The sequence below is a fragment of the Sapajus apella genome, unplaced genomic scaffold (assembly GCF_009761245.1).
Source record: "Sapajus apella isolate SASKATOON/1434 unplaced genomic scaffold, GSC_monkey_1.0 scaffold18, whole genome shotgun sequence".
Taxonomy (NCBI): domain Eukaryota; kingdom Metazoa; phylum Chordata; class Mammalia; order Primates; family Cebidae; genus Sapajus; species Sapajus apella.
In genome coordinates this window covers 21909606-21927216 of record NW_022436958.1, presented here as the reverse complement: position 1 = coordinate 21927216, position 17611 = coordinate 21909606, and the positions used below count along the sequence as shown (strand labels likewise).

General features: G+C 32.4%; 1 protein-coding gene across 4 annotated transcripts in view; it reads left to right on the top strand.

Annotated features, from left to right (window-relative positions):
- Window positions 1-17611, top strand: part of CCDC148 (coiled-coil domain containing 148) — a 204631-nt gene that overhangs the window by 10897 nt on the left and 176123 nt on the right. For 3 of the 4 annotated variants that reach the window (XM_032286471.1, XM_032286469.1, XM_032286470.1), the window contains exons 2-4: window positions 5402-5464; window positions 6435-6556; window positions 14005-14108. In XM_032286471.1, coding sequence (XP_032142362.1) covers window positions 5413-5464; window positions 6435-6556; window positions 14005-14108 — 278 coding nt within the window. In that variant the 5' untranslated portion in view covers window positions 5402-5412. Of the gene's footprint in view, window positions 1-5401; window positions 5465-6434; window positions 6557-14004; window positions 14109-17611 lie in introns of those variants that run through there. The other variant, XM_032286473.1, reaches the window with a different exon arrangement.

Sequence of the window (17611 nt, the reverse complement as noted above, 5' to 3'; positions counted from 1 at the left end):
ATATAATAAATATATATATAAAATTATTATACCTATATAAAATTGGATATATATAAGTACTTACAAATGCATAGAAAATCTTTGAAAGAATACAAAATAAAACCTTGAAAATGACTACTAGGGCTAAATGCAACCGTTCCTCCAGCTCTTCTGTTAGAGGTAAGTAGGACTAAAAAATCTTAGTTTTTACCTCACAATTTTCTATACAGTTTATCGGTTTAACCAGTACATTTGTAATTAAAAAATAGTTTAAACTAAACTGTTTACTTATTTAACACCGAGCATTAAAAAATGACCTGGTGAATATTCTAATGTTAACATTTTAAAGTTCTATACAATGCAACAAGTGTATTTTAATATATTTTGCCTTTTAGTAGATTAGTAAAAACTCAGTTCAGTATCAGTGTCATAAATTAAACATGCATATGTTTATATTGTAAAGAATTCTTGATGTCAGGAAATCCAGTTTTCTTTTCAATTGGTAAAATAGGCATATCATGGTAGTGTTTTTCCAGAATATAGTAAAATAAATATTGCCTCTGCTTAGTACTTTTAAAACTGTATTTTTCTTCTTCTTGTTTAGAAATTATGCTCAATCATAAAGTAGTAATTCAAAATTAAGTGTAATCCTACCACCCAGAAATTGCCAATGTTAAATATTTGGTATGCAGAATTAGGTTAGTTTCTTTCTGTTCAATTTTTTTTTTAAATTTCCTGTAATCAACTTTGGTAGTTCTTTTAGAGTGCATGTCCTACAAGCTTCTTACATAGTTTATTCCTGGATATTTTGTTTTTTGTTTGTTTTGAGTGAGATATTTCCCATTACATTTGAATTGGTTATATTTATTATGTAACTGAGCACTTTGTTTAACCATTTATATTAGTTCTAATCGTGCATCTTTTGGTTCCACTACTTTTTCCGGGACAATAACACAAACTACAATGCATAATGCTTCATAATGAAAGTGATATGCAAAATTCTGCTTAAAATTTAAAAGTGAATTCTGGTTGTTGGAAAAAAATACTGCTTAAGCTGGACTTTGGCCATCAACTAAAACACTTAAAATGTTATGGGATCTTTCATATGAAAATGACCAAGATTACATACGTAGTCAGTAGCAAAGAACTTTAGTTTCAAAATATTACATTATAATACAAGAACCTCTAAAAATGATGGTTTATTTTATAATCAATATGGTGGCCAACATTTATTATTTGATAAATTTGTTATCATAATTTATCAAATAAATAATTTGTTACCATATCCAAGATATTTCTACATATATTTATTTTTAAATTTAAATTTAATTTAATTTTAAGTGCCACGATACATGCACAGGACATGTAGGTTTGTTACATAGGTAAATGTCTGCCATGGTGGTTTGCTGCACATATCAACCTATCAACTAGGTATTAAGCCCCACATGGGTTAGCTATTTATCCTGATACTCCCCCTCCGCCAGCCGCCTGCCAGGCCAACCTCAGGCCAGTATGCCTGATGAATATCGATGTAAAAACCCTCAATAAAATACTGGCAAACTGAATCCAGCAGCACATCAAAAAGCTTATCCACTACAATCAAGTCAGTTTCATCCCCAGGATGCAAGGCTGGTTCAACAGATTAATAATTGTAATTCATCACATAAACAGAACTAAAGAGAAAACCAAATGATTATCTCAATAGACACAGAAAAAGCCTTTGATAAAACTTAACATCCCTTCATATTAAAAACTCTTAACAAACTGGGTATTGATGAAACATACCTCAAAATAATAAGAGCCATTTATGAGAAACCCACAGCCAATATCATACTGAATGGGCAAAAGCTGGAAGAATTCCACTTGAAAACTGGCACAATACAAGGATGCCCTCTCCTACTAGTCCTATTTAACATAGTATTGAAAGTTCTGACCAGGGCAATCAGGCATGAGAAAGAAATAAAGAGTATTCAGATAGGAAGAAAGGAAATAAAACTGTTTCTCTGTGCAGATGACATGATCCTATATCTAGAAAACCCCATTGTCTCAGCCCAAAAGCTTCTTGAGTTGATAAACAACTTCAGCAAAGACTCGGAATACAAAATCATATGCAAAAATCACAAGCATTCCTATACACCAACAATAGACAAGCAGAGAGCCAAACAAGTGGAAAAACATTCCATCTTATGGATAGGAGGAATCAATATTGTGAAAATGGCCATACTGCCCAAAGTAATTTATAGATTCAATGCTATTTCCATTAAACTACCATTGATATTCTTCACAGAATTAGAAAAAAAGCTACTTTAAAATTCATATGGAACCAAAAAAGAGCCCATATAGCCAAGACAATACTATTTCTACATATTGGTATTGTTCTTAATATCATTTTGCCTGGCAGAATCCCCATTATAGAAGTCTCACCGTTATGGGGTGATTGACTAGTCTACATATTTATAATCAGTTTAGAGTTTACAGGCTATCCATATGTAGTACAACCTTAACCCTAAATATAATTTACTTTTTCCTTCTTCAGGCTATTAAAAAAGATTTTCTTAGAAAAGAGAAGAATAAAAATGTTAACAATGTTGAAAAAGTTGCCTCCTTATATAAATGATCTCTATTTTTTTACATCTCTAAAGAAGTCCTTATTTTTCATCTTCCCTGTAGAGACTGGCCATAAATAGATAAAAATGAAGCCATTTATTTGTCTATTTTACAAAAGTTTAGATTCTCCATCAACTCGGTAAAAACTTTACACTAAAATGTTTTTCAGCCCTCTAGCTGTTGTGACACTATCATTCCATTATATATCAAAGTGTTCTTCCTATGGTATAAGAAATTTCCTATAAAAGTATTATTTTAAAATATTTTCAATAATTGAGTAGATCTAAAAGCGTTAACACTTTGTTAACATTCATAAGCAATTTCTAAAATATCACATAATGTGAATATGGACTAATTTCTAAAATGACCTGTTCTTAAATTATTTAACATAAAAAAATTCTGTTCAAGTAGCTGTTACTCAGCCAGAGCATTTTAACTACAGGCTGAAGTAGTCACTTTGAATTTCCCACTAGTAAGCATAAAATTGAAATAGCCTGAATGATGTATACTTGTTTGGGAATCAGGAAATGTTTGTTTTAATACAGTTTCATAAATCCCTTATATGAACTATGTGGAGCCAGATATATTTTAGGTTTTTCAGATTTTTATAAATGGGATAAAGAACATATGCCCTATATTTTCGAAACCCTGGTGGGGTCCAGGCAGCATTCCATAACTAAGCAGATTAATATCTTTACATAAACATATGAAGGTTCACATTAATAGTGTAAACTTCTGTTTGGGCCAGGTTTGTCACCAAATGATTACAGCTCAGATTGGGTTTGGCCACCATTATTAAATACACCTTCATTTTCAGAGATTTTTGTATTATAATGTGAGATTTTGAAACTGAAGTTCTGCTACTGACTAGGTATATGATTTTGGTCTTTTTTCTGAGCCTTATTCATCTCAGTGCTAAAATGAGAACTGAACTAAATAAATTATTTGTGAACTTTTCAGATTCTAAATCTGAATGTCTAATCATTTCTCTCTCATAAGAAACATTACAATGAAATCAGTTTAATATACCTCAGCTTAATAACTCTTTTTTTTTTTTTATAACTCTTTAGTTAACAGGCCTTCAACATTTTTGAAAGGCAGGTAGAAATTATATGTAATTTATGTATAAAGATAAAAGTATGCAGGTCAAGAAGTATTTCCACTTGGTCTTCTAGATAGTTGGAACCAAATGAGGTTTGAAGTTCATGAAACAGATTTAGCTACAACTTTGATTTCCAGAATGTATTCTAGGGTCAGATTTCTTATGGCCATAATTAAAATTTGAACAATATAGAGATGGTGAGAAACATTTTATGGCTTGCATGATTTTCTTCTGAAAACCAGGAGGAACAAGTTAGACAAGGTTAGACCAAGGTAGCCAAAAGAGAATCTGCACAACCCTATTTTATTTCAGAATCTCAATGTTTGAGTCTCCATGCCAAGAAAAATGAGGCCTAAATCTAAAGGGGCTGGCTTTCCAGTGAAAGAAAATTACAACTAACCAATAATAGGACAGGGAGGTCTCCTGCGAGATAAAGATGGCAAACTTGGACAGCTAAGCTATGGATAGCAGAATGAAATGAAAACTAGGGAGGAGATGCAGTAGTCTAGAGCTAACAAACCAGCATAGATTTGTTTCTGGAGGCTTGCTTTGTCTGGTACTTGTGTTACAAAAAGGACAAAGGTATTTTTTATTATATTTGGGCATGGAATGCTCTTCAGTTTTCCATATTTTCTGCCACTCCTATGATCTTGCTCCTGTCATTTCTCTCCTTTAACTTACTAATGGCTGCAGAGTGAACTTACATTTGCCACTCCTGTCTGTAGGTTATACTATTAAAACGGATTAAAAGAAATGAGAAGGCTATGGTAAGAAGGGGGAGGCTACAGTAAGGACTTAGGAATTCTTGGTAACTTGGCAAAGTTTCCAAAAGTCATGGACCTTAACTATCTTCTCCTCCATTTAAGAAGGTTTAGGTTACTGAAAGGGCCACTAGACATGGATAATTCAACCTAGTGGATGTGGAACACGAACTTTTGAAAAGTGAATACTGCTACTTAAAGAGCCACCTGAAGAGTGTGGGGTGGAAGATCTTTAACAGTCATCTATACCTTGAAAGGGAGAAGAAGGAAGCAGGATTGGGCAGATGAAAATACCAACTTCAATGCAGGATCAAGAAAGTCTAGGCCAGTTTGGCAGGAGGCTCTGGAGCAAATATTACCTATTAGAGTGTCTCGCATCGCCCAAATAGCTTCACACCCCTGCCTTGCTCAGTCACTGGGTATGGGCTGCCCCAGAAAGCATATGCTTTTGGACAAGGCTCTTCTCTGCAGCGGAGTCCTATCCTAAAGGAGGTGACACCTGGAGTCTGTCTGCAGACTGCATTCCCACAGCCAGGCAGCAAGTCCTTTGATCTGGCTGGTGCATCTCTGTATCTACCAAAAGTGCCGTAATACTTGTAATAGAATTAGTCAGTAATTTATTCTTCAGTTTAAGTAATTTCTTTCCTCCCAGGAACACAAAATAAAACACTATAAAACTTCCTAATAACAAAATTTTTATCAATCACTGGAACAATCCAGCAGAGGAGGATTAAGAGGGAAAAGATTGGAAGGAGTGGACCAGAAGCAAGAAAGGCACAGAAAAAATGCTAAAGAGAGGCTTCTAGGAGCAAGAAAAGCAAATTTTAATAAAATGCAAAGCATTACAGCACCCAGTCCTGGGTTTTACTTTTGAAAATACTTCAAGTAACACAGCTTTAAAAACATTTATAAAATAATATGAAATTTTACTTATCTCTTGTTTCCTTGACAGATACAGAAAACATGAATCAAAGAGACAGACCATTCGTGACAATTCAGAGAAATGATAGCTCAGGTATTTTTCCCACTCCCAACTCTGTTTTATTAGTTACAGTGGATTATGTACTTTTGAAATGATATACAATTGAAATGTTGATTTTTCAAAAATTTAATAATGGAAAGCTCACTTGCTGGTTACATTGAATGATTGGCTAGTTCCTTCCGATGGGTTTGTTTTAATCCTCAACAGTGATCAGGATACCCTTGCTTTCTTTCACTGTGATTGGCCTGAAATCATTTGAGAGCTTCCTACAGTCATGTGATCCATGATTTACTTAATAAATTCTAATTATATGACACATGAATTATTCACATAATTGAGGTGGATGTAGATGTTTTGTTTGACTTACTCAAATTATTATGCTTTATGCTACTTGAACTTAGAGTACCCCTTACTTATGTTTTAGTTTATCCAAATGGTTCATATCATACCAAACTAGCACATTGTATGTATTTGGATGTAGACTACTCAGACATTTTACATCATTTTAATGTTTTTCAACCTATTAGACTTTTAGCTTTCAGTTTCAACCTTTGTTTCAAATTTAATTAAATTTATTTGATTTGTCTAAGAAATGCATCTATGACTTAAAAATCTATTTATATCATTTGATTTATAATTATGTGATGCTTAATATTCACAGTTGATGTCTATCACATTTTAAATAAAAAGAATGGGTTAACAGTGCTCATACTTTGTAGGTTGGCATTATAATTTTCTAAAATCTTCAATATACAGTAGTAACTCAGATGAAAACATTCCTTTTGTACCCTTTCAGAAGTAATGATGTGCAAGAAATAAAGTGGCCAAATTCTAAGAGTTTCTAGAAATAGAGGCTTCAAATATATTATCAATATTGTAATTTATTATTTCTTGTATTTGCTTAAAAATATTTAAAAATAAGATCTGGTTGCCATAATTATTTTTTGACTTCCAATAACATGATATTCTTTCTTTGTCATTTTTCTGTTTTTATGACTAATAGATAATATGGTATTCCATATGAAAAATGAGATGAGAAGCACCAAGTACAAACCAGTAGACTATCAACAATTGCATGCATTAACTGAAGCAAAAAAATTAGCTTCTGCCTCTGCAGAGCTAAAGGTTAGAAGTTGTGTGTGTATGTGTTTTTCTAGTTTTAGAAAATTGAATTGCTAGAAAGTATTTACATTGCAAATGTGAAAATAAATGACATTCCAAATAGTTGTTAGAAACTCCCAAGTAATAATAATAGTGAATAGCAACTAACATTTATAGAATGCCCTCAGACACGTTATATAGTTTACATGCATTGATGCATTACCCATTTAATGTTCAGAATAACTCTTTGAGGTCTGAATTCAACTTTATTTTTTGAAAGACAGTTAGTTTATTAGCTTTCAACAACTTCCAACTTAATCTGAAGAATAAAAATTGTTAGTAATTACCAGCCATGTACTATTATTTGATTAAGGCTCCTCCAACACTATATAAATATGCCCTCAGGTGTTCTTTTCTAGAATTCTGTTTTTGGTTTAAATATATGTTCCAAGCCAGGCTGAACCTAGGCTAGATTTGAAAGGGGATTATGTGCAAGTGATTGTGCACAGTATTTTAGGACCATGTGTAGTTTAGGCTTACTCATACACTATGTTTCTCTCTTGTGCAAATAATAGAGTTCATTGAAAACAGTATTTTCATTACTTGGCTGCATTAAAAAACAGGTAAGGTGAAGCAATATATTAAGTAATTTATAAGTTATTTGTATTTAAAATTTTCATGTTTTGTTCGTTTTGTTTTTTATGGTTAATATCTTTTTTATAGACGGCAATTGTTATGATTTCAAAGCACATTTGATACTCTATTCTGGAGAGACTACCGTGTATTCTCAAACTAAGACAACCACTTAAAAGCAGGGCATTAGTTATTTGGTTTATATAACTTTAAAATAAGTTAATGTTGGCCGGGCGCGGTGGCTCACGCCTGTAATCCCAGCACTTTGGGAGGCCGAGGTGGGTGGATCACAAGGTCAAGAGATCGAGACCATCCTGGTCAAAATGGTGAAACCCCGTCTCTACTAAAAATACAAAAAATTAGCTGGGCATGGTGGTGCGTGCCTGTAATCCCAGCTACTCAGGAGGCTGAGGCAGGAGAATTGCCTGAACCCAGGAGGCGGAGGTTGCGGTGAGCCGAGATCGCGCCATTGCACTCCAGCCTGGGTAACGAGCGAAACTCCGTCTCAAAAAAAAAAAAAAAGTTAATATTACAGGAACATTCAAATAAATTTTGTGGTAAAGTCACTTATGTTACTATCATCCTAACAAAACTTTTCATATTTCTAACTTCTATTGTAGACATATATGTAAACATGAACTTAATACATGTTTTATTTTTCATATGATAAACAGATATGAAATCAGGTATACTTTTCTCTTTAACATTCTGTCACATAATCTTTACAATATTTAATTGTTCAAGCCATTAAATATTTTTTATGTGCCTACTATTTGCCCTGAAGATACAAAGGTGAGCAAAATATGGTCCTTACCTTTATGAAGTTTACTGTTTGCTGGGGGAGGGAAAGGAGTCAGTGTTTATCAAATAAGCCTGGAAGTAAAATTATCCCAAGTATAAACTGCAATAAGAAACATGCTGTCTGGTGTATAATAGGACTTGATCTTCACTGAGTGGTTAGGGAAGACTCTTCTGAGAATGGGATCTCAAGGGCAATAAAGTACAAAGTTACAATGAGATAGGATAAATCAGTTCTGGTGTTCTATTGCACAGTTGGGTGAGGATGAGTAACAGTAAAGTATTGTATATTACAAAACATTTAGAAGAGAGGCTGTTAAATATACTCCCCACAAAGAAAAGATAAATGCTTGAGATGCTGGCTGTGCTAAATACCCTGATTTGACATATATTTGTATGTAACATATATGTATCAAAACATCAAATTGTGTCCATAAATATGCACGATTAAGATATGTCAATTAAAAATATAATACAAAAGAATTAACTAGGTAAAACAGGAATGACAAGTACTCTGAATAGAAAAAGATGCATGTATTATTATCCCACCCCAATTTTTAGATATTTGAGATCTATCCAATTTCGTGATAATAGGAATTATGCTACTTCAAGCATGGAGACTTTTCATGTTTTAGAATCCTGTACTCTCACAGGAAAAATTTCCATGATTGGGATGTCTAGACCAAATGTATGTTTTTTAGTGTTTTTGAGACATGTTACCAAATTTCTTTCCCAAGGTATTGTTTTAATAAAGATACCACACAAATGTATTCTCTACATCCTTGTCAGTATTAGAGTATATACATATATGTATACATATGTGTATATATATACATATATAAATGTATATATATTCATCTATATATACATTTATATTTATATATTCATATATATACATTTATATATATTCATATATATACATTTATATATATTTATATATATATATAAATGTGTATATGTATTCATATATATATGTATTATATATATACACACTTATATTTCTAATACCATCCATTCATCCCAGATGTACCAAAAAAGACATTTTGGCTGAATATAGAATGGCTTAGTGTTAAAATCAGTATTTTGTCAAAGTGAATTTCTCTTTGGTGTTAGACTCATTATGAAAGAATCAATATATTTCATATTTTTCATTATTATTGTGGTTTTTATAGTTTGATATTAAGTACAGGAACAATAATTTCTCAGCACTGTCAGCTGCTAGATTGCTGCTCTGATCACTGTATTTACATATTTGTGAGGTTAAACAGATGCTTACATTCAACTGGCATTTTAAGTAGCATCACTAATCTTTTTGTTCATAGTGGAATATAATTCAGGAAGAAGCTTTTCTAGAAATAACTGTGTACCTGGGATTCATAGCTTGGCAAATCTAAAAAAATCCCTTGTCTTTAACTAATGAAAATAGTTCACAGTCTGTAGCAATCATTTTGACAAGCTTTTGCTTCCATTTTTAGTCTCTGTAGATTCCCGATGATAAGGAATTATCTTTTTAAAGCATTTCGGAATGTGTTGTTTTGAATTTCAGTTAGAACAAAATGTGTCCTAGGTACTTCATCATTTTCTAACACTTGCTTTTTTTTTCTTCATGCAGTTTTCATTTTTTATTATATCTGCATTAGGATGATGCATTGGTAATATTGTTGTACATTATTTTTTGGAGTCTTCTCTTCTCATTTAATTTAGAGGTGGCAAGTTGACATTTTGCTTTTAATTTATTCTTGTAAGTTGTGAACAATTGCCAAAAAGAACTTTTTCTTAAAAGACTCATGGCTTAAATGGAATTAAATAACTGGAAATTAAATAGAACTCAAAGGTTTTTTTTTAATGCTATGAATGCTAAGATACCAAACAGTCCACACTAACTAGAATCATGATTATAATAGTATCTATTATTCTTTAATACATTATTTGAATTAAAAAAATGTATAGGCTCAAAAAGAATATATTATTATTCTTAATGTTACATAGCTAACACATTCTCTCTTAATATTTGTATTAATTATCAGACTATTTCCCTATTTGTTTTAGTATTTAAATGCACTCTTTAACACATGTAATTAACAGTTTTAATAATCATTGTTAATTATTACTTCACTTTTCTCTGGCAATATTAAATATAAACATTAAAATAAAATAATAAAATGTTAACATTTAAAGCACATAAGAACATTATAGCTTCAAGTTACATCTAGAATACTTAGCTACCTGTCTGATTTGTACTACTGATACTATGATGTGATGGTCATCTATAAAATCACAGTGTCATTGATCATGCATAGTTTCTGGGATGCCAGCCATAAGTGGATAGTCAGTGATGTAGTCTTTCAAAGGCTGAGATTGAACCTGAAGACATATAATAGAGTTGGGCTAAAAACGGAGACAAATTTTGGTACATTGTATGTAATTGTTCATTTCCAGTGTATTAACTACAAGAGATCTTTGCAAATATTTTTAAATTTGAATTTCTTTGCTTAGAAACTTCTTGTCCAACTCAAGGATCTATTAATCTTTTTAAAAATGCAATAGTATAGAAAATTATAAACATATGCATAATTGGATTGAATGGTATAGTGAATCTCCAAGTCACATTCTTCAGCTTCAACAATGATCAACATTTGGCCATTGTTTTCTATATTCCTATCCACAGTCCACCCTCCACCCTGTGCCAGATTGTCTTGAAGCAAATCACAGACATCATAATATTTCACTCATAAATATTTCAACATGTATTGCTGAAAGAGTAGAGTTTTTTTTAATGCCTCACAATACTATTACCATGTCTAAAAATGTTAATGTCTTAATAATTTTTAGTGTTAAATTTCCTTATCTTAAAATTTTTTTCTTAAAGTTTATTCAGATCAGCATCTATATATGATCTGTACATTATAATTGGTTTTAATTTTTTAAGATTTCCTCCTTTATCCTTTTGTATTTTGTAATTTATTTTTTGAAGAAATTGTATTGTTTGTCTTATAGTCTGAATTACGCAGATTACATCCTGGTGATGCCATTTAACATGCTTTTCTGTTTCTTGTATTTCCAGCAAATTGATAGTTATATTTAGAGACTTGATCAGGTTCAAGTTCAATTTATTTTGACAAGAACACTTATTGATGGAAGTTTTGTGCTCCAATCTTTTTCTATTACAAATGGTGTTGCAGTAAATAGCTTTGTGCATATATCTTTTTATACTTTTGCCAATATAATTTTAAGACGGAGTTCTATAAATGAGGTTGCTAGGTCACAGGATAAATCCATATGAAATCTTGTGATACATCTCCAAATTCTCTTCTATGGAGGTTGTATCACTTTGTACTTCCGCTAGCAATATGAGACAGAGCATGCTTTCTGTAGCCTCACAGAGTGTTTTCTTAAACATTTGTGTTTCTGCCAACCTGATAAATGAGAAATTGCATCTTACTGTAGTTGTTTTTTTCTTTTTATTTATGTTAACAGTTCTTTATTGAGTTATAACTTACATATAGTAAAATGTATAAATCTTAAGGGTTCATCCCAGTGAAATTTGACAAACATATACATACATGTAACCACCATTTAATTGTTTACTAGTTATTGACATGTGTCTCAAAAGATGGATCTTCTGGTTCAAAGGGATTTTGTAATATTTCAGGTTACCTATTTGGGGTTTTATTGTCTTGTACCAACACAAGAAGCCATACATAGGAAACCACTGGTTTCTGATTCTTTTATGAATTCAATATTTTATCATTTTTCCAGAGTATTTTTAAATCATCAGCATTCTGCACAAATTTCATCCGCCTTAAGTATTGACTTCATATGGGGTATTGCCCAGTAAAATGAATTGGAATTACCTAGACATCTCTCTGCTGGCAAAAACAGAACTTTAAATCTTTTTGTTCTTTTTAAGACCTCATTTTTCTTCATTTTTGGCCCGAGGATAGAAGTGGAATCAATGAGTGAATTTATTTAAAAAAATCAGTATGTTCTGCAAAATATTGGAATTGTCTAGTGAAAAATAGTAGCTTTATTTTGACTTTTATAGTCTACTTAATTGGCCTTTCCCTGGGCCCAAAGGCAAAAGCATTGATTTTTTTCAAACTATAAAAATGTGTCCTCGTCTTTCACCAATGTATTTTAATTTTTTGTACAACACGGATAAAATATGCCAAAGAAATCTAATTTTAAAAATTGTATCTGTTGCAACAAACTTTAGAGACTGTGTATGATAAATAGCTGGAATGAGTTTTAAGCATTCTTAAAGCAAACACTAAAATGTCAGATTTTAGAAATACTGTGTGCTTATATTTTTTTAGTAGGTAAAATAGAGTCTGCTGAGTGTTTCCTGTGCTTTTAAAAATGTACTTTCCTCTGTACTTTTATAACTGTAGCACTCTTAAGACCTTCTTAGGAAAATATTTGACTTTGACTTCGTATTTTTTAAAAGTAATCTTTGGGTTAATTTGTTTTCTTATACCCCTAATTTTGAATCAGTAACCAGAACAGCAGAAAGATATACTCAAGGTTAAAGCAATCAGTGAATGACAGCTGGAAATAGCATGCATTATAAAGATTCCTTTTTAGAACTTGTCTTCTGAAGTCTTTATATCTCCAGTATTGATTTTTTAAAGCTTTTAGGGTACTAAGTACTTTAACAGCAGAGAAATTATGAAATATGCATATTTCATCAAGTTTCTGATTTACACTTTTATAGTTTAAAATTGTTACTATGGAATACATGAGTTCGGAGTATGCATGAGTATAAGTTAGAGTCTAACCAGGGAACAGACATCACGTGAGGATTTAGAGTAGAGTGGTTTTTAATATAGGAAAATGGGTATGCAAGTGATAGCACTGAGAAGACGGAGGACTGGGAGGCAATACAGAGATTGACAAGTACAGGAAATCACTGCCATCTGTAGGTCAGGGAGACATACAGAAGAAGCAAGGCAGTGCCACATTCCATGGGGTGAGGTTACCCAGAGATAGTTGGAACCATAGTGGAACTGCCCAGAGAAAAGTTGGAGCAATGATACCATGCAAATGCTCCTGGAGACCCCGTGAGAGTAGAGAAGGCAAGATGACGTAATCCTTCAGCTTCTTCTTTCTTCCCTGCCTTCAGTCTCCCATCCCAGTGTCTTGCATTGGCTGAAGCCAACTGATAGGGGTGCCTGAGAAACACAGGCTGCTCTGTGAGACGGAGCAGATCAGGCAAACAGCCAGAAATGGCAAACAGATCCAGGGCTGATATAACTTTTCAGCAGAAACCCAAAGCATTAATTATGTACTATATTTTTTAAAAGTCATAAGATTGAGGAAAAAATAAGTTTAGTTGAAAATTTAGATTTCAATGCTACATGATTTTTCATATTTCTTTAAGTATCTTCAAATAAATATTTGTTAAATTAGGAAATTTTATTTACAAAGACATACATAGAGTTGAAAGATTAAAATTGTGTGTTCAAGGTCATATTTCTAGAAAGTATTGAAGCCAGGCCTTCTAAAAACTTATCCAAGGAATCTTTCCCATCTTATGCTGAGGGATCAGATACAAACCAATCTAAACACCAAGGTTCTTTGTTGCTCTGATGTTTATGAGCTTTATAATCTTGACCACATCTTTTAACTTCTCATACATTCAATATTCTCCTCCAAAAATGTGAATAAAGATGACTGTGATGCCTGATAGGGAAGATAAATCCAAAAGGGGAGAAATGAAACCTCTTGAAAAAATTTCTGGGGTTATTTGAATTAAGGTATTATTCCTTTAATGTATGGAAAATAGAATGACTTCACCTTTGTTTTAATAAGTACATTAAAAACAGTTCTTAAGTTGGTTGGTATTCCAAGCCATTTTTCTTTCTCCTCCCTGCTTTTAAAAATCAAACTTATTTTAGGTAGATTTTGTGTTAGAAGATGCACTGGTAAGAATTTAAAAAGAGGAACTATTTAACTTAGAAAATTCAGATTAAACATTTCTGTTATGGAAAACACATTCTGAAAACTTTGAACTTGCTCTTCTTTTGTTCCTCTAAATCTAGATCAGAAAAGCAATGTTGACTTCAAAGATATCCAAAGAACAAACACTAGTAAAACAACACAAGCAAGTGTGGTGGCAGGAATACCAGAGGCTGAATGAAATCAGGTAAGAAATGGGGGAAATAGTAAGAACACGTAGGAATTACTAGGACTAGCACTTATCTTTTCAGATGTTCTATAACGTTCCATGTTAATTAACCATTACAATAAAAAGTTAAAGTTACAATTTGAATGTGAGTCAGATTAAAATCCTTTCATTTCTTCAACTTAATCTGAAATCCAGTGAATATATTAATATGGCTTTTGTTTCCTGTCGGAAAAAAGATAATCTTCTGTATGTGCCAGTCACTTCCACACTCCCACTCTTATACTTGAGTTTAGTGTTTACCTTTTTATACTTAGCATATTGGATTATATTGTTTTGGTTACATGTTTTTTCTTCCCTATAAAGTGGTAAACATCCTATCAAGGGCAAACATCTCATCATATTCATTTTTATATAGTAGAATACATAGGAGAGATGTAAATGCCTTTAATACATGGATGAACTAATGAACAAGGAGTTCAAGTCATGAATGGTTTCTGGATGTAATTGAATCATGACTAACTTACTCAATTTTGATTTTTGACTGATTATTTCCAACGTTCACTTAAAGATAAATTAAAATGAAATATTGATTCTATAGTTGATCTTAATTTTAATCTTTGAAAAAATAGTTTTTTGCAAAAGTCAAGGCGAAAAGAGAAGGCAAATGTGTTTCTCCTTCATTTATAGCATATATACTTGTTTTAATGATGATATTTATAAAGTGTGCTTTTAAAATGTGCATTTTAAAGCGTTTATTTTATATCAAAGGAGGTAATTTCTGTGGTCTTATTTTAAGTAAAGTTTCTAAATACTATTTATTTTTAGGTGTTTTCATGTTGATGAGTTTCTTATTCTGGCAGGTGGCTCCTCTATGTGAAATAGAAGGCTTATAATTGAAAATGGCTTTACATTATTGTGTAACTTAAAACAAAAAAAAAGTTATATGGATTTCATCACCATACATATGCTATTAAAAACAATAAAATTAGACCCATCGTATCCCACAAAAAATCATCTTTTGTGGATAGAATGTTTGAGGCTATTGAAAATTTATTTTTGGAAAATTTGCATAACTTGAAACATTTTAAAAAGGAAAGCCATTAGGAAGATTTAATTACGGTGTTCCATGATGCAAGTTCAAATGTAAAGGAAGACACTGGGAAAAGTTTTTTTTTTTTTTTTTTTTTTTTCAATCTTGGCTAGTCCACATCTTTTTTAATATGTATATTAAGTTGTTCTTAAGCTAAGTAGTAGAGGTGAATACATATCATTATGGAAAATAATTCTTTTGGCTGACCTAGAATGACACAAAGAAAATGGAAGTGAGGAACATTTAAGTAATAATAACCTTAATGTCTCAGTGTCTCAGAATTTGTAAGGGCTGAAAATTGGACAAAATGAAGAATTCCAGGATAAGTTTATGTGTTATTCTAGATTGAAGGCAAATTTCAGTATGTGTTCAGCGCAACTGAAAACTAACAGCAATGGGAGATAAGTTAGAGAAATGACTACCTTGTGGAGAATTTAGGGCCACCAACAAATTAGAAGTAGTGGAAGTCCTATCAGTGTTTGTCAACCTTTAGAAATCAACATTCCCTTTTAATAAGTAAGATTCTATGCCTTATCATAAAAAGACTACATTTAAGAATCTCAGGCAGGCAGAGGATAAGGGCCTATAATGACCCTAACATTTGTTAGGTAATTTAATATGTGCCAGGTAGTTTTAGGTTGAGCAAAAGCCACAATTATTTTGCACTAACCAAATATGTTAAGTCCTTTACACATTTTATCTCACTTAATACTTACAATGACCCTACAAAGTAGTCATCATTACTCTCCTAATTTTACAGATGAGAATCCTGAGTCTTAGATGATGAAAGTTATTTGTAGATGATAAATAACCTAGTCTGTGTAGAGCTAGGATTGGAACACTTGCCCCTAACTTCTATGCTTTATGACCTTGGAGTTGAGTAGCTTTTCCTTTTTTGTACAGGGTTCTGTTTACATCACCTGTGATCCAGCTGGTCTAGCCTTGCTGGCAAAAACAAAAGAAGTTTTGTCAGGGTGTGGTGGTGCATACCTGTAGTCCCAGCTACTTGGGAGGCTGAGGCAGGAGGATCACTCGAGCCTAGGAGGTCAAGGCTGCAGTACATTATGATTGCACCCGTGAACAGTCACTGCACGCTAGCCTGGGCAACATCGTGAGACCCTCAATATCTAAAAACAACAAAAAAACAAAATGAAAACATGTTGCCAACCTTTAATTTTTTGAAATCTGTTCTAAGAAAACTACATAAAATTTTCAAATGTAAAATTATGTTTAATATTTACATTTATACAGTTTTATTTAAAATATGTTATGCCTTATCAAACTATACCCCTTGAGGTCTTTGATACACTTTCCCAGAAGCACTTTCTCCCTTGTTTCATTCTGGTACCACAAAGACTCCCTTGAGTTTTTGTGTGCTCATTTGCCCAGATGACTTATTAATCTACTCAGTGCAACCACCTACAGATAAGACACCCTGGTCAAGGGCATTTTTGAGCCTTCAGGTGTCTACCTTGGTATATGTTCTTATCCTTCCAGGAAGGTGCCAAAGTTCTAGGTGGAGAATCAGTCTCCTCAGAACATCAAAAATTACCCATATCTTCATTTTTCTGGCAGTTTGTATGCTCTGTTATGACTTTCTGGGTGCCGAGCTAGATGGTTTTTAAGTGCTATGTTTTTGGTTAAACAAATCTGTTCTGGAATAACTTCTGGTTTGACTCAACGATTATGCACTCATCCTCCATGTAACAGTTGCAAATGTGATCTTAAAAATATTTCTGGCAGAAACTACCTGCTGGAAACATAGACAGTGAGGTTTCATTTACAATATCACCCTTCCTTTATACATTTAAACAAAAACCAAAACCCTGTCCAATGTAAATTGGCTTAGAAAATAATGATATATACATAAAATGGAATACTGTGGAGTCATTACAATGATAATTATGAAAACTATTTAGAAACATCTAAAAAAATTAGTGTTAGGCAAAAAAAATCCTGCAATATAAAATGTTAAATATGCCATGGTTATGGCCATGTGCAATATACATACATGTACATGAGGGCTAGAAACTTATCTGGAAAAATAAAAATAATTGTATTAAAGTTATAATTGTTGCTTCTTTATTTTATACCATTTTAATACTGTAATAATCGTGATACAACTTTTTTCTATGATTTAATCAAATCTGCCATAAGCAAGGGAAGATTATAATGTTTTTGGATGCCCATTTAGAGTTAGTTATGGTTTTACTCTAAAAATTGACTATATTTTAAAAACATATAGGCCAAGTATGGTGGCTCATGCCTGTAATTCCAGCCCTTTGGGAGGTCGAGGTGGGTGGGTCACCTGATGTCAGGAGTTCAAGACCAGCCTGGCCAATGTAGTAAAACTCTTTCTCTACTAAAAATACACACACACACACACACACACACACACACACACACACACACACACACACACACACACACA